Below are 19,535 nucleotides of genomic sequence, written 5' to 3'. Positions count from 1 at the left end.
GAATGCATCATTGCCAGGGCCAGTATTTACAGCCTCCCTGAGATCAATTCAAAACAAAGTAATATCACAGAAACCATTAATAATTTTAATCATTTTTCTTCATACAACTTCCAGTGACAAGGGATGCATTACTCAATACTATGGACAACTTTCATTAATTTTTGGATCATTATCTTAAAGACTTCCACACTATCATGAAGGCTTAACTTTCTTCTTCCTCGTCGGCTGTTGCCTTCTCCTTTTATCAGCTCTTAGATACCCTCAGTTGTCAATTTTACAGGTGAAGCAAGGAGTTCCTTGACTCCTTTCATGATGATGCCATCAATGCTTGTCTAACTTGCCGGCACAATACTGCTCTTCTTGAGAAGTCTTTCACACATACGACTGATCATTTGCTTCATTTCACCCCAACCAGTTGTTATAACATTGACAGCACCTTTTATGATGTAAATTCTTCCATATAACAATGAGTGTTAATGAATGATCTTTTCTCCATTTCCCTAATCACAAAGGCAAATAAGCATTGCATGTTGAAATAACACCTTAGTCCAAAGGCTGCAAGATGCTAGTAGTACTTGGCGGCAAAAATACCAACATGGATCACAATAACTGGGATTATTGAAGACTAATGAAGCCCTATAATCCACATTTTTCTCATTTTATTGTTCAATTGCTCAATTATTGTAGCCCTTCACGTGGTCAAGCACTTATAATCTCCACTTATATTGCTTCGAAGAGCAAAAGTCATCCGTCCTAGGTTACTTTAAATACTCTTTAAAAAAATGTTTTTAACACTTACCATTGCCTAAGACCCATTTTTACCCACAAGTAAAATTATTTTGTACTTTGTATTTTGATCATATGGTTATCGCCATAGATTAAATGCAAATAGGTGACTGTTCAGAAGCACCTTTTCTCAGTCCATAATTATAACATTCTGCTCACTTTTCACATTAATTTTCTGTGCCATTCAATTTGATTTCTCATACGCTGCTTCACTGAAATTGAAGTTGAACATAAGCTTCAATCTATCATTCAATTATGTTGTTTGTTTTCATAGTCACATTTCCGATCTTTACTAATATTCCCTTTTTACCAAAAACATCTGTTCCCAGTATTTTTGTTGCTTGGCTTTCAGCTCGAGACCCATCCTTTGCTCCGTTCATTTTGCTACATTCCACCTTTGCCGTACACATATTTCTCTCCCCTCTTCATCCCAACCACTGATCATCACTACCAACGTTTAAAAACATCAAATCTTTGTTTAGCCAGTTCTAATGTCTCTCCACAAATGCTGCATGATACAAGTTCTGATTTTTAATTTCAGAGTTCCAACAATATTTTGCTTTTGAATCCAAAGGAGATTGACTTCTCCAAGCACTTCAGATTCTTCCGAAATCAATTATAATACTGATAAACTATTACCAATTCTCAGTTTGCAAACTTATTGTAAAAAAAACTCCCTTAGATCAGAATACATTTGACAGATACCTGGAGATAACATTCTTAACACCTCAACAGTCGTAGAGCTGCTGCCTCAGTGCCTCAGGATCGAGTTTGACCCTTACCTCAAATGCAGTCTACATGGGGTTTGCACATTCTCCCTTTCGCGACATGGGTTTCCTCTAGGTGTTTCAATTCCCTCCCATATCCCAAAGACCTACAGATTTGTAGGTTATTTGGCTTCTGTAAACTGCCCCCAGTGTGTGGACAGTGGATGTGGAAGTGGGATAATAGAGTTGGTACGAATGGGTGATCGATGGTTGGCATGGACTTGATGGGCCTGCTTCCATGCTGCATTATTCAATCAATTCGAAGTAACCTTGTTCAGAAAGATTATCTATATTTCAAGTATTTTTCTCTTAAAACACCAAATCAACACTTCAAATGGCGACACAATACAAACAGTTGAATGCGCAAACATCTGAACCATTTCCGCAATAATAAAATTAAGCATCTGTTAGAAATAATAAATTAGACAACGATGAACAGTCAACAGGACTATTAGTTTGAGCTCAGACTCATTCACAAACCTGTCAATTTGGAAGAATTACATTTCAAACGATGTAAAAAAACACTACATGATTGAGCTATGAGAAGGGGGGAAATTGCGTACATTACAGTCAGGACTATCCTTTTTTAAAAAAGGGTTCTTTTCACCAGAAGACAAATTCACGTGGATAAGATGGTATGTTTAAGCTCATTTTTGTTTAATCCAGTCCCTTCAGCCCATTGAATCCACACGAACTAACAATCACCCATTACACTAGTTTTATCCTACACACTAGGGACAATTTACAGAAGCCAATTAACCTACAAACCTACACTCCTTTGGGACGACAGCACCCGTAGTCAGGATTGAACCCGGGGTTATGGCACTGTAAGGCAGCAACTCTACTGCCGCGCCACTGTGCTGCCCAAATTGATTTGCATCTTCTGAAATTTTAAATTACAGTTTAAATAATATACCTTTTATTACAAGTGTCAGTTAAGTTTTTCAATTTTTCCAATTCACCAATCGAGGCTATCTGAAAAGGAGTACTGCAGATGTCAAAATGGAGGCATCCCCTGAACTCCATGTTCCCTTTGATTCAGATTTCTGATTAGTAATAAATAGCTCAATGCGGCACTAAATTATTTGAATAATTTGATTCTCTAGATATCTAATTTTCTTTTGATGTGGGAAATTTGCGATGCTCCAATTCAATCTTCATCTATTTCACTCAAATTCCTGGTTTCACTCATTTTCTACTGGCTAAACAACCAGATCTTAGAAATCAAATACAAGTATCCCAAAAGGGCACATTAGAAAGCTATACAGATTTGCAAAATAATGGTTTGTAATGGCCTCAAAAACAGAGCCAAGAAATCTCATATACCAAATAGATTTTTTGTTCCCAACGGTCACAAACTTAAGACATTGTTTTACCCAAAGACACAAAATAGGAATAGCCCATTGTCGTCTCAAGCCTGCCAGCCATTCAGTATGATCGTGGCTGATCTATCCCAAGCTTCAACTTTTCCTCTATGCCCGATCCCAAAAACCTTCAATAGCCAACTCTTTCACAAATTTATCTCCACTTTAAATGCTACTGATTTTTTTTTTTTTGTTACTGCAAAAATATGAACTATATTACATTGTTTAATGAAGTATCCTTGCGTGTATCAAGAGAGGCAATTGCTTGTCAATTTCAATTCCCACTTGTGGTGGAACCATCGGGCCAGACTGTTGTTAAACTTCAATGGTGTCCGATTTCTATGGGGAAGTTATACGAAAAGTTATTTTTTGCCTAGACACTTTCTCCGAAGGCAGCTTTTTTTTCTGCTTTTCAATTTCCAGTCGTTCTCCAAATCTCAATCGAAATCATGAAATAATTAAGGGTCTCGACCCGAAACGTCACCCATTCCTTCTCTCCTGAGATGCTGCCTGATCCACTGAGTTACTCCAGCATTTTGTGATACTTTCATGAAATAATTAATTCAGTCCACATAATAGAAATTGTATTCCCTAATTCAGTTGCATTGTATCCAATTACCAATAGGGAAACATCCATTCTAGCACAACTGACTGCAGTACTGCAGCAAACGAATTGACACAAAACTACACTTTCTTACAAAATCATACCAAGTTTGGCAATCTATTTCTCAAAAACATTTTCTAAAAATAAGTTTAATTTATCATGAAAGATTTAACAAGACATTTTGATATCCAACCTTAAAATATTGAAGGTTCATTGATTCCCCCACCAAAGATTCCCATACTGTACAATATCAGTTGTGGGAACTTTAGGGACAATTTGTGCGCATTAAGTCCTGTAGAAAACAGCACTTCAATCTAGCCATCATGTGCTATTACTGACCGCCATTGGTGTAAGATTTCAGTTTCCTGTATTGTGCAAACGTCTAAACTGTCCAAATATTAACAAAACATTTCTCATACTTACAATTTTTCATTAGAAGCGCCTGATACAATGCCCTATTGGACACAGCAGCAACAAAACGTCACTCACAAATCACAATGTCAGATTCAATACAAAGACCATCCCTGGCAATCTGTACCAGTGCCAGCCTACAATACAATACTAACAGTCAAAAAAATGTCTTGCCATTTCACAGACTCAAACAGAACCTCTATACAATACTGAATTACCCAAGACAGATCACCAGGCTCTGCCATTTAGGATCACAGCAGCACCTACCGGGAAGTCAATAACAGAAATCAATTTTACCACATAGATCAGTGAGATATGTTGCTAGTTTGTTACTGATGTCATGGTCTGGCCCAAAGGATCAATTTGAACCTTTTGATTACAATTACTATCACATAATACAATAATGCATGCAACCAAATTTCCTACGTAAACCTATCCTAGGCAATCACTTGCTTCCACTGCAGTTTTACAGGTTCTGAAATGATTGGTGAGGTCAATACAAGACCCATAGATTCTTCCACACAAGGGAGATGGTGTTTGAAAAGATGGCAAGTGAGTGGTGTAGGATTTGGTGTTAGTTAAGCAGGATATCTGCATTCGGATAAAATCGGTCTTCAGGTTCTCATGGCTATCTGAATGTTGTTCATACATGTTAAACTATCTTGGGACAGGTGGATTTATACTTTTTACAAAGAGGCTCTGAGAACATCCTTGAACCACTTCACCTCCTTGGTTCTTCCTTGTTGTGACGGGCCTTGAAAAAAATGTCAGCTTCAGTGTAGCATTAGGCATGCAAATGATATGGCCTGTAAATCGGAGCTGGGCGAACTGTAACTGGAGATTTAATGCTGGGGATGCTGGCCTTGGACAGGGTGCTGACATTAGCTTACTTATTTTACCAGTAGATTTTATAAGCCTACAGTATGGCAAAGTAGCACTGAGGCCAAAGGTGAATGTAATCACCTACACTGATCTTTGCAAGAAGGTAGCCCTTGAGATATAGAAAGTGGTCCACATTTTCCAGGTTCTCGGAGGCAGTGTCGCAGGAGTAAGATTGACAGATGACTTTAGCTTTGCAGAGTGGAAGGGCCTTTCCCTATATGAACAAGTCACACAAACTGAAAATAGACGCATGTTCCATGATGCAACATAATCATAGCTGATCTGCTATTTCAGTACTTCATTCCTATCTTTTCCAGCATTCCTCTGGCATCAAGGAACAACTCCATGACTTGTAGCTCAGTTTCCAAAGGTGCACATGCACTCATTTGTGCACTGCAGCTCAGTGAGGGACTTTAGGCTTTAACGATACAATGCAGAAACAGGCCCCTCGGCCCACCAGAGTCCACGCCGACCACCGATCACCCCGTACACTTGAGCACTATCCTACACATTAAGGATAATTTACAATTTTATTTTATACAGAAGCCAATTAAAATACAAATCTGTACGTCTTTGGAGTGTGGCAGGAAACCGGAGCACCCGGAGAAAACTCACGCAGTCACAGGGAGAATGTACAAACTCCGTACAGGAAGCACCTGTTGTCAGGATCGAACCAAGATTGGAGTAACCTTGGTCCTGAAGCGGAGACAACAGATTCCCATTTATCCTGCAGGCCAATATGCTTCCCAACAGAGTAGAGTTAGCAGAGGTGCTGCATTGACACAAGAAAGGTCAGGTATTAGCACAATGATGCACAATTAGCACAGCCTTGCATGATACCAAACTGTATTCACATTGGACTTGCTACATTCCTGTGATTAAAATCACAGCATGCATAAAATGTAATAATAAGAATAAAAATTTGACTCTCAAGGCAGTCAAATACAAGGGTATTCCAGCATTCCTGCTCAATTGTAGGGAGTGAATGGTTTAAGTGAAAGAAAATTCACAAAACGTTATTACACGATGAAAACATCTTCAAAATAGAATCTTTGGCCACAGATAGGAGGCTCCTTAGGATGACATGGCCTGAATGTAAGACAGTAAGAATCAGTGCAGACAGCAAGCTGACCCTGTCGCTGCCACAATCTAATTCCTCGCATTTTGTGAAGATGTTCACAATTATAGCATCTGTTGACCCCTAGCATATCCTCTTCTCAGACATGGGAAAATGAGGACATGAACCCCTGTCCCCAATTTACCTTTTCCATTTCTTAGAACTTCAGCAGGGCCTTTGTAGGCAGATTGCTTCCTTGACTGTTTTCTGCTGACATGGCCCTTTTAATCTTGTCAGCAAGTGAGGACTTTATCTTTGACTCCATTCTCCAGCAAAATAACTCACAATTGAATAATTCTTTGAACTGCTCCTTCCAGCAAGCATGAACTGGCCCTTTATTCTACATAGCACTGCTGTGTTCTTGACTCTCAGCAGGACTGACGCATAAGCATTTACGTCATGGATGATCATGAAAATGCTCAAGAATGTGCATGCCATAATTAGGAGTTGCTGGATTTCCTGCGCCTTTCCACTCACCAGCTGCTCTTCAGGTCAAGAGTTAACCATCATCCACAATAATTCTCAACAATGGTGCCACACAAGGATGCATTCTCAGCCCATTACAATGCTCCCTACACACAGGACCAAAATTGGTAAGAGCTGTGGACAACGTGGATGGTTGTCAATGGAAACAGCAGAGTATAGATCAGTTACAGAAATTGGCAGATGGAGTTTAATCCGAGCAAATGTGAGCTGTTGCACTTTGGGAAATCGAAAGCAAGGGGAACGTATAGAGTTAATGGCACGAGACTTCAAAGCATTGATGTACAGAAGGATCCTGGAGTCCATGCCCATAGCTTCCTGAAAGTGGCAACTCAAGTAGATTCACTGATAAAGGCAGTGATATTCTTGCTTTTATTGGTCGGGGTATTAAGTAGAAGAGTCAGGAAGTCACGTTGCAGCTTTATAGGACTTTGTTAACCTGCATATGAGGTACTGGACACAGTTCTGGTCAGCCCATTGCAGGTAGGATGTGGAGGCTTTGGAAAGGGTTCAGAAGTAGGTTACCAGAATGCTGCCTGGATTAGAAGGCATTATCTACAAGGAGGGGTTGGTCAAACCTGAACTATTTTCTCTGGAATGTCAGATGCCAAGGGGTGACCTGATAGAAGAATATAAAATTATCAGCATCGATAGGATACCGTCAAATCCTTTACGCCAGGTGGAAATTTCAAGAACGGGAGGGCATAGCTTGAAGGTAAGAGAGAGCAAGTTTAAAGGAGATGTGCAAAGATGCCTGGAATGCACTGGCAGGGGATGGTGGTGGTAGAGGCAGATTTGGAAGTAGGATTTGAAACTTTGGTTACTTTTCTGAGGCAGCATAAAATGTAGATAGAATCAATGGTAGAAGTCTGGGCTGCGCAGTGGACAGGGCTAGGTCTACAATGCCCTGCAATTTATTGTGGAGATCTGTTCCCAAACAAGCTGTGGCGCAACCCGACAATATGCTTTCTATGGTTCAATGGTTCATTTATTATCATTTGCACCAAGGTACAGAGAGATTCAATTTTTGCATACAAACCAGTAAGATTATTGCCATACACAAGCGCAATCCCGTTAAGTACATAATGCCTAGAGACAGCCCACTGAGTCTACATGCTAGTTACCAAGTTTTGCCACCATTTCACAGTTCCAACTGCAGCTGGAGTTCCAACTGGCCTGTGATAATCATCCCCTCCATCTGGTTGTCCCTTGAACCATTGTACCTTGTTGCCCAGCCATCTTCAGGACGCCTCCCACAGCCAACCATTTTGAGCGTGGAAGGAAATACCCCTGCCCTATAGTGTGTCTGTAGGAGTTTGTCAGTTATTAGAGATATGCTGAATTTCTTCAATCTCCTAAGGAGTTTTCACCACTGTCTACCTCTGATACCACTTTGAGATACATGTATTTTACCTCTCCGTTTCTAAGCTATGACACCCTCCAGGGCCCTGCTACTTACTCTGCAGTCCTGTCCTTTAACTTCCCAAACTTGTCCAAGTTAAATTCCATCAGCCATTCCTCAGCCCAATTTCTCAGTTGATCTAGATCCTGCTGTAACTTTACATAATCCCCTTCACTGTGCCAAGGCATGTCTTAACGGAGGATGAGTTGGTTGGAACTCTCTTCCCTTATTCCCTAATACTCCAATAAAGCTCTGAAATTCAAACCCCAATTTCAAACAGTAATGCAATGGAGTGCAGGAAGGGAAATAGAGCGCCAAACCAATGGCAAAAGACAACAACCTCTCCCTTAATGCCAGCAAGATGAAGCAGCTAATTACTGACTTCAGGAAGCAAAATGGTGTACACAGCCCAGTACATGGTGTGGAGGTGGTCGAGATCTGGGTTTCACACTTGATTAATGGTGCACTGACAGAATGTTCTGACACCTGATTTAATCAAGGTACAGGAAAGAAACAAACAAATTTGCAATTATGCCACAGAATTTGAAATTTGCCTTTTAATAAAGAATAACTTGTTGATTTAGAATCTGTTCTAAAGATATTTTGCAGCGATGTCCAGAAATAAGAATTAATGGGTTGCAAAAAAATATTAACTCAATACCACCTGGCACAAGTAATACCTAATATTTTGGAATCAAGCCATTTTAATAGCATTCTCTGACTCTCAACATGGTTTTCATTTGGGAGGAAAGCCAAATGACAAACTTCCATGAATACCTTCAGACAATATTTTATTCGGCTAACATTGAGATTACAAGACAAAGTCAGTTCCACCTTCAGAAGACAGAAAGTTACAATTATTTGAAAATAGTAAGTCTTTCTGACAGCGCGGAGATGTAGCCCATAACTACCAGAGTAATTCAAAGTTATTAACATCAGACATTTCTAGCTGCAAAGGTTATGGCTATTAAATCTGTCAGATTTCATGTTACATTTTTTGAGATAAAATATAATTTGACTTAAGTAGAACATCTCACAAGTGAAACAAAAACCGTTAAAGAGCAATAAATTAACTACTTAACTAATCAGTAATAATGTGATGACTTATTAATGATCAGATAACCAAAGCACACCCACCAGCCTTCCAGTTTCCAGCATTTAGTAAAAATAATCAAGATGGGAAGCATTGAAAATCTTGCTCCGAATAAAAACAAGATCTAAGTGCCTTGCAAATAATTAGGTACTCAATAACAAATGCAATTTTGCATTCAAGTATAGCAAAATACACCATGAAAAAGGAACAATGATCAGGCTTAATTTATAGAAAAAATGTAGATATTAGTTTAGTTATTTCAAAATGCACAAGTGACACTTGCAGTCATAAGATTATGTAAAGCTATAGATCACAAACATGTTTTAAAATTTAAATATTAACACCAGCTCAATTTTCTCACACTCAAACATTACTTCAAGTATTGGTAACCGTTACATGGAAAATACTTAATTTTAGATTTGTTTGGACAGACTGAAAAATTTGCTAGGAAAAGAAAACATCCTTACCACATTGTTGCACGAAAAGTAGCGTCTTGCTATCGAAAACCAGGTTATGAGAATCTGGAGAGGACCAGTTAACTAACTTTGTCAGAATTCAACATATAGTGTGCCATCTAGTGTTTTTGCTTAACTGAAGTATTCAAGAGGGAAATGAATCAATTCTGGAGTTGAGAGAATAGTCACCAGAAATACAATAGTTTTGACAGGAGACATAAACCAAAACTTTTCCTAATAGCTCATTCAAGATATTTTAATACTATTCAAAGAGTAAAATCTCTCAATGGCTTGCAGATTTATAATTTACTGTGACTGAGACAATTCTGTGGCAATTCAGAAGAACTGTGACTGAGATGAAGCAGTTTTCAAAATGGCTGCTCTATTTCTCTACATCACAGTCACAGCCCTTTAAAGTGATTAACAGCATGTGAAGTGCTTTAAGGGAATATTATGCAGGATTTATTAAGCGATTCAATCAGGTTCCAAAACAAGCAGTGTGAATAATCTTTTCCCATAGCTACATTCTACAGTGATAGGCGAAACAAAGTAACGAGGCTTTGATTGGCGATGAGTCAGTTAGTAGAGAGAAAGGTGGAGATATTAACCAAGGCTGGAGGCGATGTGGAGAAATAAAGGAAGCAAATTGCAGAAACTGGTTAAAAACAGAAAGAGGGGAGTGAAATGTAGAACCAAAGGGGACCAGAGAGGAGGGGTGGAATGGGTGATCCTGAGTAGACAAAGGTGGGTCATGAGCAGATGGAGGTAGAGGAAGAGGGGAAAGGAACTGGGTGAGAGGGCAAGGAAGTCAAAGGGAACCTGACGCTGGAGAATCTAATGTTCAAACCATTGGGTTTTAGGCTTCTCAAAACAGAACATGGGGTGCTGTTCTTCTAGTCTGTAGTGGAGGCAGTCATGGTCAGTGGAAAGAGGAATTACAATGTCTAGCAACCAGCAGCTCCACAGATCCTGGCAAAGGAAAAGTGGTCGCCAAAGCAATCATCTAGTCTTTGTGCATGAGGTTTATTTCTCATGATTCAAGCATCTTGTGTATTTAAATGGTCTGGTGGGTAAAACAACCAGTTGGTAGAATAGCAACCTCTGTACCCATGGGTGGTAGCAGCTAGCAAGAATGACTACACATCCGAGGAGATCAAATCTTGCTCGCCACACTTCTGAAGTGAGCTTTCAGGTGTGCTTGGAAGAGATAGGACTAGTTCCATTTTGTTTTCTCCTCTGGCTTGCAAATTCACCAAAAAGATTAATTTGGCACACTGTGCAACAGGCAATGGGTGCTATTGCCCCATGAACTTTATCTTCCATTAATTGACTGGGGGAAAATCAGTAGCAGTAGCTCACCTGGAAGAGTCGTATATTAAACATATTTGTGAGAAATAATTACATGAAGCATTCAATTTGTAGCCAAATCTCTGGGAACAGTAAACTTTTTATTTTGGAATGCCACACGATGGAAGGAACAAAAGCACAATTCCTTGCATTTGAGCGTTTAATTTTACCTGTACCATTTTGGGGAGGAGCTGCAATACAGATTGTTCCTTTCCAAAAACAGTTCTTAGACACATCTGACAGGTAGTTTATGACCAAGACTGGCTGCTATGAAAGCCTATGGGCATGCATGGTCAAGAATAAAATCAAATTTCAATTAATTTTCTCCTATTTTAACACCACTCTCACTTCTAAATAAACCAAATGTGTTCTTCTATGTCTGTAAAGAGTATTTAGCAGGTCCGTTTGGCTGCCATGTAAACCTTCTATACTGCTATTGCAGGAGAGTTGCATATCCAGTCATTGACAGTAGCTGCAAACAACTTAGACTTTAACTCAAGATTATTCTGAAAAAATTCCATTCTGGGATTTCCTGTCTGTTCATGCTTCTCAGTGTTTACCTCCAAAACTGCCATTTCCTGTCAGGCAGTAGTTATAGTTTTTTAATTAAAACACTTTCACAAAGATCTGAATGTTAATATAGAAAAGTAACCCCTTTCAAAAAAATGAACAGGGGAATCTTTCCACCATTCATCTTTTCATATCCAGGATTAAGGACTAGCCCAAAATACATCTTGTAATTTTGTTCCCATAGTACATGCAGTTTTCATTGGAGTAGGAAGAGTCAATTGGGGAAATTCACAGCACATCAAATAATTGTGGGAAAAATATTTTATAATCATTGAATGATTTGGTTTCCAGCATAACTAATGATAGCTAAGGTAGCATAGGTAGATAGGTAGCATAATCAAAGAACCGAAAATGTTGACCGACTACATTTTATGTTTTATGTTTACCGTTTCCACAAGTACATACATGTAGGCTCAAGGGATGGACTTTATGATGACTTTCATGTAGTACAAGTTTGTCATATCAGTACATTGCATTTTGAATACTGTTTTAGAAACTATTTAACTCCACAAATTTTAAGTTGCATCTTGAAGTTATATTTTGCTTATTAATAAAACTTGCAAAATACCAATGTTCTTGGAAGGGTGAAAAATATATATAAGAGAATTAGGTCTAAACCATTTAAAAAATAGGATTAATTTCAAAAACAACCCCATTCTGCAACAGATTCCCAAAACGAAACACAAATTACTAAACGTTAGAGGCAGGAAACATGTTCCCAATGTTGGGGGAGTCCAGAACAAGGGGCCACCGTTTAAGAATAAGGGGTAGGCCATTTAGAACTGAGATGAGGAAAAACTTTTTCAGTCAGAGTTGTGAATCTGTGGAATTCTCTGCCTCAGAAGGCAGTGGAATGCATTCAAGAGAGAGCTGGATAGAGCTCTTAAGGATAGCGGAGTCAGGGGGTATGGGGAGAAGGCAGGAACGGGATACTGATTGAGAATGATCAGCCATGGTCACATTGAATGGCGGTGCTGGCTCGAAGGGCCGAATGGCCTCCTCCTGCACCTATTGTCTATTGTCTAAACTATTTGAAAAACAGACACCAAACACTGCTCATTCTGAGCCTGCATAAGCATCACTAAAGTAAAAAATTAAATATATAAATTCAGAATGTTACCAAAACTACGATTATAGTATCTCAAATTCACTAATTGTCTCACTTCACTTATCATTGAAGAAGGACATTTCAGCGCACAACATTAATTAAAAGTTACTCTCGATGGTACGACAAAACTGTTAACATTGTAAGGCAGCAACTCTACCGCTGCGCCACTGTGCCATTTACCATTTTTGAACACACCGAGAAAGCTGTCAAATAACAATTTTAAGCCTTTGACTGTTATAAAAAATACTTTTCTATTCTTCCTGTTGAAGTGCATCACCTCTCATTGTTTCAAATAATAATTTACCTGCCACTTCTCACTTTCACTTTGTCAATACACTTCTGCAAACCATACATCTTCTTCATAGTTTGCTTCCATAGCTTTCTGGTCAGAGATACTATCCTGTGACACTGTTCAATGATGCGCAGATTTATTTTTAATCATTCAAAGCACTTTGAGTTATTACTCGCAAAATTACTTTTATGGGCAGATTTGACTGTTTGACTGAATAGTTTCCATATTCATTCATATAGCAACAATAGCTACTCTTCCAAAGAATGACATTATGAGGCTGGACACCACATAAAACAAAATTTGATCTCTCAAAATAATTCTAAATTTGGTATGAGCTAATGTAATTATTACCATCCTGTGCACACTAAGATGCAAGTTAAATTCAATGCGAAGTCATTTCTCTCGTCAATCACTGGATACAACAAACCAACACACCATAAAATGCAAGCACCTGGTGTGCCAGAAAACAAATTCTCATTTCGTTGTCTTTGTGCCTTTGATGGTTAGTGTATGATTTGGTAGCAACAACACAAATAATTGGCCAATGTGCCAAGAGATAAGGAGAGGCTGAAGTTCTGCTTCAGTAGAATTTCACCAGATTCAATTTATTAACAGATTTCAATATATTAGAAACAATAAATTTAAGTTGCTGGAAATCAGAAACAGTAAATGCTCGAAATATTCAACAGGTCCATCGAGAGAGAAGAACCACCTCAACCCAAAACGTCACCAATTCCTTCTCTCCAGAGATGCTGCCTGTCCTGCTGAGTTACTCCAGCTTTTTGTGTCTATCTTCAACCTAATTAACATTACAGATTGCATTGGAACTGACCAGTTCTGGTACAAACGGGAAAGATAGCCTTTCAATGGGCTTTCGAACATCACGATAATTGAATTCTAATGGAGACACAAGGAACTGCAGTTGTGGTTTTACAAAAAAAACACAAATGCTGGTGTAACTCGGTGGATCAGGCAATATGTCTGGAAAACATGGACAGGCAACATTTTGGGTTGGGATCCCTCTTCAATTTGGTTGTCATGCAAGGTCAACCACCTGTAATGTTAAACCAATTTTCCTTCCCCCACTGATGCTGCCTGATTTGCTGAGCATTTCCAGCACTTGTTAGATTTTCATTCACTACTGTGTTCTGAAAAGTAGCATTGTTCACATTCATCTCCATTTATACTTTTTCCAGAGACCACCTGCAATCAATATACTTCATGTCTTCACCAACACATCTAAAATGGCACCAATACCATTTATGTCACTCAAGTACCCATTCTATTACTGCTATGACCTCTAGGGTCTTCAACCCACCCTCTTCTCTGCATGAGAAACTTCCTTTGACTTTTAACTCTTCATGGATCCAATAGAACATCACCACTGGCTGTATTCCCAGAATTTTCTGTTACTATTGCAAAGTTTTTCTTAAAAACAGCATCTAACACAATAGCAAAAAATTTAGAAAAACAGCCAAATATTTAATATTGCTATTAAAGTTTGAACATTCAAGTCCAATGATATTTAAGTGTAACGGTAAAAGATTAATGAAACAGGTCACAATATTAAAATAAGTATTTAGCATTATATAAAATTACAACTAGATTGTGGTAATACAACTAACACATTTTAAATAGAACATTTTAATTAGCCATTGTTAAAGAAAATCAAATTCAGTTAAGTCGATACTGCAAAACAGCATTAGAAATAGAAATAAACAAGGAGGCCATTGTGCCTACTTAAAAAATGTTCAATGATATCCAAAGCTAACCAAATCTCAAAGAAAAAAAGCATTGGATTAAGTAGTTATCTATGGTTAACAGATGCACAAGTAATTCATTGTTTGGAAAACAGATACCAAAAGGTACAGTATATCATAAATGGATTTGAGTTTTCAACCAATTATGAGACGGCATTTTTCTTTCTCCGGGGTGTTCATTTCTTAAAACTCACCAAATTATGCTCTGAACATTCAAGTGAACATAGATGTCAGGAAAATATTCACTACAGCAGAAGGCATTTGTGCAATGTGGCTTTTGCAGGCACCACTAATGCTGTAATTTTAATTTTGCATCAAGACGATCAATGACTCAAAAGTTATTTAAGATACAAAGATTAAACCTTTTCAAAGCATATTCGACTTTTTTTTTTAAATGGCAATGTTCCTCATTAAGAAAGCTTTAGGTAACAATAACTCCCAAACATTCAAGAACATTGCAGTATACCAAGAACTAAAATTGACATTTTGTCATCCAAATAAAGCCAAGAGAAGCTACCCATTCTAGTTACTCCTAACGTATTGGGAAAATAAAATAAGAAGCTTCTTAATATTTTAAGTCCTAACAAGAGGCCAAAGAGGTTACTCTGGAGACAATTTTATAAAACCAGCAGAGAGAAGGTACAACAAATTAATTTGATAGGAAGCTTCAGGCGAGGTAAAATAGAGCTGGTAACGGAATAAGCTATTAAATTATGACACAAGAGCATTATTTGAAAGCAGTAAACAGAGTGAACAAGTTTTCTTTATGGCATAAAAGTGGTAAATGCCATGACCGAGCCAACGCAAGGTTGGAAGAAACCAATTATTAAGTGTGGAATGTAGCACAAAAAATCCACCACAAGGTAAGCTCTGCAGATGCCACCTTCTTATTCAGCCAAACTCCTCCTGCTGACAGTTCATTCGACACCAAGGCAATAAGCTTCAGACTATTGCAAGTTAGTGAAAAAAACATACAAATACAACCCTCGAAGTATCTTGAGTAAAAATGTGATTCTTATGCTGCATCATGTATTAGATGAAGAATCTGCAGATTATTGAAACAACCAGTATTGTTGATGGGATAGGGCAAAATAAAATGACTAAGCACAGGAAAAAGAATGTCATTGATGACATTGACAAATGGAACATTGGTAATGTAGGTGATACAACCCCAAACAGATGGAATAGATGGGATAATCTAACAGAAGGTCACTGAACCCTACTCATGGGGTTATGATGCACAGAAATGTTTCAAAGGAAAGGGAATATTGGAATGGGAGTCACTATCAATCTATTTCTGAGGAAAATAAGCACCAAAGAAACCCACCGACTGATGAAATTTAAGTAGAACCAGAAACCGAGATGGGAAAGAAATCAAGGAAACAAATAACAAGATAGAAATGAATTTCAGAATTGGTTGAACAAGGGATAATTGCCAGGAAAGCTAAAACTGAAGTTCAGTAAAGAGGATTCAACAGTAAATTAGTAAAACATCTATTATGAACAAAAACAATTTTAAGCATTGAAAGGCTAGCTTTACTTCTGTCCAAAGAGACATGAGCAATGAGGCAATTGCATGAATACAACTACAGACCAAGAATATTGTTGAATACTGCTGCAGGTGAAGCCAAGTTCCTTATTGTCTGTCCTAATTAATGGAGCATTGAATTGACCTGGGATTTCCAGGCTGAAATAAATATTCTCCATTTTAACAAAATATTAACATGTTGAGTTTCTTTAATGGTTCTTAAACACATGAATGCCAACAGCATGCAAAAGAAAATTTCAAGCAGCAAAGATGGTAATTGTGTTAATCTATTATAAATTCCATGCCATTACATCCACGGAAATGTTGATAAGCTACTATACTTCATCAGCAAGGAGCACATTTTGGTCACTCAAAACCATCGTAATTTAGATAGAACACTCACCTGTTGGGCAGACACTTGCTGCGAAGTGGCCTTGGGTGATGAATGCTGTGACTGTGCCCATGGCTGATGTTGATGAGGTGAAGGAGAAGTTTGATGATGCACCGTTGGATGCTGTTTCACAGGTGGACAAGTTGGCAACTGAGGCTGAAAAGGCTGATTTGGGTGCTGTTGGCCAGACATAATGCGTTCTTGCATCACCTGATCTGCATGATTCCCACTGGGACCCAGTGCGCCGACTGGTCTTGGAAGACTCCCAATATCCCTTGGCACTGAAGGGTTCATGTACTGTGGTGTCTGCATGTTTCTGGGACCCATGCTCCTCTGTCCAAGTCCCATGGTACCTGGGGATTGATGTGGTTGTTGCGGCAGGGGCATGTTTGGATAGCTTCCAACTTCAAGCTGCATTCCAGCACTGCCTGGCCTAACCTGGGGTGGAGGGGTACCCGCTGGGTTATTCATAGCTTTCATGGGTGACATTGGAGATGGAGAAGCATATGTTCCCTGAGACTGTGTTGGGTGCATAGTTTGTGCATTAATTTGGTTAAGTGGACCACTTGGATGTATAGGCTGCTGGTGCATTAATCCTTGGCTAGTTCCAGCTGGGAATCCCACAGTATTTGGATAGCGGGGTATTGCCTGATTCACAGATGGGTTATTATTAAGGCCTAGGTTTTGATTGATCCCTGTATTACTGTTAACTAATCCCTGATTAATGTTACTATAAGGATATTGTGAATACTGCCCTGAGCTACTTACAGACTGTGAAGGTACTGCCTGGCTACGTGAAGTAAAATTTAAGTTTTGCTGCCTACTGCTAGCTTGCTGAGAAGGACTGGGGGAGAATCTAGGACTGTGAGCAATGGAATCTCCATGGAGAGTATTAGGCAGAGGGGGGTGGGGATGGTATTGCTGTGATGGAGTGTGACGTAAGGAAGGGCCCATGTTGGGGGTTTGCTGTGGCATGCGAGATAAGTGACCTGGCCCTGAAGTACCCATGAAAGGATTTCCCTGACTGAGGACCTCTTGTGCCTGAGTGAATTGGTTCACCCTCTGCTGTTGAGACTGGTTGTGCTGTTGCAAAGAATAATCACTACGTGTCAGGTAAGTCCCCATCTGTTGCATATGCTGAGCATGCCCTTGCCCCTGAGGTGGTGGCTGTTGTTGCTGCTGTTGCTGGAAGGCAGGTCGGGTCTGTTCTGGCACCTGAACAGCACGTGGTCCCCACATGGAGCTGCTGTCCACAAACTGTTGTCCACATCTTTCATTCTGCATAGCTGGGTATACACCCATCTGAGCTCCACTGTGAGGGACTGGTGGAACCGAGGGATTGTGGTATTGTGAATGAGGCGATGCCATGCCATTCCCAGGAGTATTACCAATCATTCGGTTCGGCTGATCTACCAGATGAATTTTCTGTTGTTCAAACGGACCAAAATGATCATAATGAGTCAGCTTAGTTTGAGTCTGAGTAGGTGGGGGATGATGGAGGGGAGACTGCATGGAGCCAAATCCTTGATCCATGGGTAGTTGTTGCCCAAGGGCATTCACTGGATTCTCTGAAAAACCACATTCGCCCAGACCTTCAAGCCCTTCACTGAAAATGTTCCCATCATCACCAAACAAACTCAGCATACCAGGATCTGCCATCTTCCTTGAGTCTGTAGCTCTCCTACTGGCAAAAATGTGTACTGTTCTCTGCTTCACCTCAATCGCTTCCCTTCGAGGTGTACGTCCTGAAATCCTTAAATCCTATGTCTAATCTCCTGCATGTCACTCCATATTTCCTTAATTCTTTTGGGCAATTCAGTGTCAGGCAAAGTCTGGATAGAGGTCCTAGGGAGAAAATGAAAATAAAATAAAATTGGGGACAAATGGAATGAATAACGTGATACAAACATAGACAATCATTAAGGCCGCGTTAAAATGATTCTTTCCTCTGTATGGTCTGACATAAAGCAGCACTAAAAATGTAAAACTTTCTCGAATGATAACTAGAGTACCAAGTTAGCTTTCATTCTTTTGCAAACAAACTCCCAAGCACATACTACACAATAGATTATTCAAAACCAATGAAAACTCTAACCTGGCCCATTAATTAATTCTTCATTATATTCAATTCTACATTCTTGGTTGCAAAACAACAAAAGAACAGAAATTGCAGCCACAGCAGCTGCCACCACACCAGGCAAGCAGCTGTATGAATACAGCAGAGGCCTCCATCTGCTACAGTAATGCCTACAAAATGTCCCAACCTCTTCCAGTGTCTTTAACCTTTTCATTCCTGAAAGCAACATGTTCAGATATTCAAGCAGAATTATAGGTGATAAAATTCAACTACTCTGCAGTATCACATTTTTGATAAATGTCTAAAGAATACATGCCAGACATATGAAAGCAGGAACAGCATTTATCCATAATCCACACCAAGTTTAGAATGCTGAGCATAACAAAATATTTATCTAAATTTATCCTTGGTTAAATTCTTATACTTAGTTATAATTGAGTTTATTTAAACACAACTGCTGCTAACACCACGATTAGATTCAGCATATTTCATTTGTAGACATTTGACAGGAATACCTGAAGTTATACAAGTACAGAGAAAAAACAATTTTGCCTTTCCATACAGACAATTTTATAACTATTCAATACAATGTATTTACAAATTCCAGACCATATTTTTGAAGTGATCCTGACAAAGGAAGCTCAGCCACAGGGTTCATCACTCACCTCGAGGCAAACAGATTACCAGTGATGTAACAAGCTCCATTTGTGACTAAATGCAAGCGTACTCCATCTGGAGTCTCTAGCCGATTATTCTTTAACTACTACTTTACCATTCAGATAAGTGTAAACAGGATGACCACTTATTAGTGAATGCTAACCTCCATCGAGTCATAACTGTAACAACTGACCATGCTGAACCAGCAAGAATTGAAAAGTGTTCGAATTACTCTTCGTTTTGTTTTACAAAACATCCACAACCTCACAGCCAAGTTGGTACTTGTAGCTTCACTTCAATGAATCTCAAATAAACAATTTGAACAGAACCAAATATTTATTCTAGACTTCACTAATTACTTCCCTCCCCCACCCCCCCTACTTTAAAAAACCCAGAATGGGGTTGATAAACACTGGTTTTCTACTTTACCAATAGTTTGAA

The 19,535-nt window shown here is 39.0% G+C and overlaps 1 protein-coding gene across 1 annotated transcript in view; it reads right to left on the bottom strand.

The window, feature by feature from the left end:
• The window catches only part of chd7 (chromodomain helicase DNA binding protein 7), a 191,466-nt gene that overhangs the window by 149,060 nt on the left and 22,871 nt on the right, over positions 1–19,535 (bottom strand). The window contains exon 3 of the mRNA XM_078397437.1: positions 16,373–18,205. Within this exon, the coding sequence (XP_078253563.1) occupies positions 16,373–18,019 (1,647 nt within the window). The 5' untranslated portion in view covers positions 18,020–18,205. The remainder of the gene's footprint in view (positions 1–16,372; positions 18,206–19,535) is intronic.

Source organism: Rhinoraja longicauda, chromosome 4, assembly GCF_053455715.1.
Source record: "Rhinoraja longicauda isolate Sanriku21f chromosome 4, sRhiLon1.1, whole genome shotgun sequence".
NCBI classification, from domain to species: Eukaryota; Metazoa; Chordata; class Chondrichthyes; order Rajiformes; family Arhynchobatidae; genus Rhinoraja; species Rhinoraja longicauda.
Note: the sequence above shows the minus strand (reverse complement) of the source record. Positions and strands in the feature narration are given on the sequence as shown.